A 2,500-nucleotide genomic window follows, 5' to 3' on the forward strand; every position below is an offset into this window, starting at 1 on the left:
CTGCTTGGTATTTTGTGCTATATTATTTTTCGTAGCATGGGCATGATATTTGGTGACCTGTTTATTAGTATGGGAAAGTGTGGATTGGAACTGATACAGGCTTGATTAGCATGACCGGCAATCTTGTAAGTAGCATCTGTTTATTGGTGATAATTACCACATTAAGTCCAAAATATGTATTAACACTGGCAAGGTGATTTACTAAGCCAAGTACCGTCACACACACACGCATACACACACATATACACACACACACACACACACACACATACACACACACATACACACACATACACACATACACACATACACACACACACACGCACATGCACACACACACGCGCACACACACACACACACACACACACACACACACACACACACACACACACACACACACACACACACACACACACACACACACACACATACATAATAGCTAGATAAAAAATGAATATATAAACAGATAAACATTATTCAATTACTCAACCAAAATAACAAGCAAATGGTTTCTGTGAATTACCAACAGAAAGCAACGTCTTCCCACTTACCACTCAAGAATGTTTGAAGGCAGAGGGTCAGCTGTCACGTATGGCACTGGGTCACGTTTTAATCTCATGTAGTCGGCCCTCAGACGCGCTGATGCTGTGCCTGAGTGTTTTGACATGGCTTCCTTATTTTTATTTCGGTGCTGGGTCTGCAAAATTCATTATTTCTGTCATGAATCCACTACATCAAAGAATGCTAGATGATATAAAAAAAAAATTCTCGAAGTAGTTATAGAAATGGAAAAATCTGCTGCTTAGCCCGAAAATCATCTTGTGGAAATGGATCTGTTTCTCTATCTGCAGACACGGACAACCGGAACACTTCCTCGAATCGAGATCGAGGTTGTCGAATGCAACCGAGTACTGCTGAAGATGAGCTGAATTGGTTAGGTTTGGTTAGGTTGGTTAAGTTATTCAGGTTAGCTTAGGTTGGTTAGGTTGATAGGTTTTGTTAGGCTAGATTAGATTAGGTTGGCTAGTTTTAGGTTAGGTCAGGTAAGTTTTGTTGGGATCGGGAACTAGATCTGTACTTCCAAGAAAGTAAATCACTGTAGAAACGGATCCATTTCTATAACTGTATAACCCTTGCCTAGCTTTGCCTTTTTTTTTTTTTTTTTTTTTTTTTTTTTTGTAAGTGAATTCTAAGCAATGTTACATGCACATGAAAATTGAAAAAAAGATCATTATAAAATAAAACAATAATAACATCTGTGACGTAAATGAAACCGCACATCATTTCAACCGAAGATCAAAATATTTCATATTACAACTTGCACTTTGTACATCTGACACGTCTTTAACAGAAGCCTAGAATTAAGAAAGCAAAAAAAAAACAAAAAAAACATACAAAGTCCATTCTTGGCTGGCAAAAGTACCACTGGAAAAGATAAAAGAATACAATACACTTTTTTCCGATCCCCACCAGGAACTGGTCAGGCAAAGTATCCGCAATGAGATGAACAAAACCTCTATGTTTATAAAGTCGAAAACCTAAGGGTGCACCGAGAGAGGGAGCAATGATTTTAGACCTGATAATTGGGGAAGGCATGAGATATAACAGAAAAATTGTGAGGTAAATAATAATAATAATAATAATAAAAAATACTCAAAAACTATGATGAACTATACCAATACACTGAACCTAGTCACTTATATGCCATTCCTAAGGGAAACCACAGCCTTTAACCCTTCCTTTGTGGAGATTATTATTCTAATCATACGGCCAGTTAGTTAAAATTGTGCCAGGCCCAACCCAATGAATTTTCATAAATACTGATGCAAAAATAAGGTATCTGATAGATATATACTTAACTATCTATTTGCCCGGTTGATATGCATGTCTAGCCTGATAAACATGTATTTATTTCTTTATTTATGCATATCAAGTACACAAATATTCTTTGGGTCGGGCTTCGCAGAATTCTAACAAACCGGCAGATAATATTGATATAATATTTAGTAAAACTCTGTTTATAACTTTGCTTACATTATCAAAGCGTCTGTAATCTGGAAGGGCGCAATATATCACACTCAGGAGTTGCTGTCTCCACCCTGTTTACACTGCTTTATATATACTTTTCTGCAGACAATATTATAAGTGTCAATAGCAAAATACTCAGTATTAACTATATGGACCTTCACTGAATAATAACCAAGCCCTATGATGCAATAAGAGAATGATCTCATGAACAAATGTACTGAAGAACACAGTTGCATCACATTGCAAGAACTTTTCTGGTCTTTTCTGTTCTTATAAGAACTTCTCTTTCTATTCACAATAAGCTCAACTTCTTGACAAATTAATGCACATGAACGTAATAAACAGCACGGTAATTGTATCAGAAACAATAAAAACACTTAAAATAAAGTTAATAACAATACTAACACAAGAGTTATAACAAACATGCAGTCATGGAAAATATCATGACGAGTTTTAGGAAAATTTGAGAAAA

At 36.0% G+C, this 2,500-nt stretch overlaps 1 protein-coding gene across 3 annotated transcripts in view; it reads right to left on the reverse strand.

Moving 5' to 3' along the window:
* The window catches only part of LOC113815040 (ubiquitin-conjugating enzyme E2 J2), a 7,827-nt gene that overhangs the window by 5,067 nt on the left and 260 nt on the right, over positions 1-2,500 (reverse strand). Inside the window, exons 2-3 of one of the 3 annotated variants that reach the window (XM_070131738.1) lie at positions 2,035-2,127; positions 552-697 (exon numbers count right to left, since the gene is read on the reverse strand). In XM_070131738.1, coding sequence (XP_069987839.1) covers positions 552-667 — 116 coding nt within the window. In that variant the 5' untranslated portion in view covers positions 668-697; positions 2,035-2,127. Of the gene's footprint in view, positions 1-551; positions 698-2,034; positions 2,128-2,433 lie in introns of all 3 variants that reach the window. The other 2 variants (XM_027367128.2, XM_027367126.2) reach the window with 2 other exon arrangements.

The sequence above is a fragment of the Penaeus vannamei genome, chromosome 17 (assembly GCF_042767895.1).
Source record: "Penaeus vannamei isolate JL-2024 chromosome 17, ASM4276789v1, whole genome shotgun sequence".
In the NCBI taxonomy this organism is placed as follows: Eukaryota; Metazoa; Arthropoda; class Malacostraca; order Decapoda; family Penaeidae; genus Penaeus; species Penaeus vannamei.